This window comes from Camponotus floridanus, unplaced genomic scaffold, assembly GCF_003227725.1.
Source record: "Camponotus floridanus strain SB8 unplaced genomic scaffold, Cflo_v7.5 scaffold282, whole genome shotgun sequence".
NCBI lineage: Eukaryota > Metazoa > Arthropoda > Insecta > Hymenoptera > Formicidae > Camponotus > Camponotus floridanus.
This window is the reverse complement of record NW_020229417.1, coordinates 43,182-44,787: the sequence shown is the minus strand read 5'-3', so window position 1 is coordinate 44,787 and position 1,606 is coordinate 43,182. Positions and strand designations below refer to the sequence as shown.

The 1,606-nt window shown below is 61.1% G+C and overlaps 1 protein-coding gene across 1 annotated transcript; it reads left to right on the top strand.

Annotated features, from left to right (window-relative positions):
* Window positions 1-384: 384 nt before the first annotated feature.
* On the top strand, window positions 385-1,146 carry LOC105250519 (uncharacterized protein K02A2.6-like). The gene has a single exon (XM_011256667.2). It carries the CDS (start codon window positions 385-387, stop codon window positions 1,144-1,146), a length of 762 nt encoding a protein of 253 aa, XP_011254969.2.
* Window positions 1,147-1,606: the final 460 nt, after the last annotated feature.

The window sequence follows — 1,606 nt, the reverse complement described above, 5'->3', positions numbered from 1 at the left end:
CTACACGACCTGGATTTTAGCGAGGTACCCTCCACCGAGCAATGGAAACAGTGCGTCCCTCGGGAACAGCGGCTCGACATCCTACGCCGTCTACACGACGACCCAACCGCAGGGCATCTAGGAGTGGCTAAGACCATCGCCCGACTCGCTCGGTTGTACCACTGGCCGGGGATGTTCCGGGAGACAGTCCGGTACGTTCGGAGCTGTCCGAGCTGCCTAACCCACAAGGTATCGCAACAACGACCAGCAGGGAACTTGCACGCTACCCCAGTGACCGCCCCGTGGCAGCAAGTCTCAGTGGATCTAGTCGGTCCTCTGCCACGCTCGGTCCGTGGACATGTCTAGCTCCTGACCGCCCAAGACCGGTTCAGCAAATGGATCGAGATGGTTCCTCTGCGACGCGCCACCGCCACGGCACTAGCAAAAGAAGTGACCTGCCGCATCATCTACCAACATGGATGCCCGGACCAACTCATCTCGGACAACGGGACCCAGTTCACCTCTCGCCAGTTCCGCACCTTGCTGGCATCATTCGGGATCCAGCACCGCACGTCACCTGTCTACGCGCCGCATTGCAACCCGGTGGAGAGGGCGAATCGGACCATCAAGACCATGATTAGTCAATACGTGGGCGACCGGCACCGGGATTGGGACGAGCACATTGACGCGTTGCAGTTCGCGGTGAACATCGCCCGACACGAGGCAACATACACCCCGACCTTTCTGCTCCACGGCCGCGAACTGGCACCTCCCCATCCTGCCGAGCGACAACCAACGCCGAACCCGACTTCGCCGGAGTCGCATCGACAACGCCTGGAAGAGGCCTATGAAGTCGCCAGGGTGCACCTAGCCCGAGCCTTCCAAAAACAGGAGCGACATTATAACATGAGACGACGCGACTGGCGCCTCCGGGTGGGCGACACGGTTTGGAAGCGAGAACGCCCCCTGTCCAGCCGCGACGACGCGTTTAACGCCAAACTCGCCCCTCGATTTTCGGGGCCCATGGAAGTACGCAGGATAATATCCCCAGTCATCGTGGATCTACGCGACGAACACGGGAAATGGCACCGGCATATCCACGTACAGGACCTGAAACCGCAACCGAACATACCAGGAAGTCCTCGGGTGGACGAGGATGACGCATAATCCGGCAGAAAGTTACCGACCACGCCGAAGTACCGCCACCTTGGAGTATTCGGACGAACTCCGTTACTAGGGAATTTCCCTTAGAACCACGGGCCACCTACTGCCCGACCTGCGACCGCCGGGCCACCTACGGTCCGACCTGCGGATGGCGGACCGCATATTGCCCGACCTGCGACCGCCGGTCCAGCTACTGCCCGGCCTACGACCGCCGGCACAGCGACTACCCGACCTGCGACCGGACTCCGCTACTTCCACTGGAACCACGGGACACCCCCATCGGATTCGCGACATCCCGGCAGCAGGTATATAAGGCCGTGCAACCCCGTGCGGATTAACAGTCGCTATGGACCAACACGAAATAGACGACCTCTTCGGAGATATAAGCACCAGCTCGGAGTCCGAAGTAAGCGGGCCTACTACCGCGCCGACCACGACGCCGCCAACGCCTGCCGAGCCGCCT

Coding starts and splice junctions, on each gene's coding strand:
- LOC105250519 (XM_011256667.2), top strand. CDS start 385: ATGGTTCCTCTGCGACGCGCCACCGCCACGGCACTAGCAAAAGAAGTG.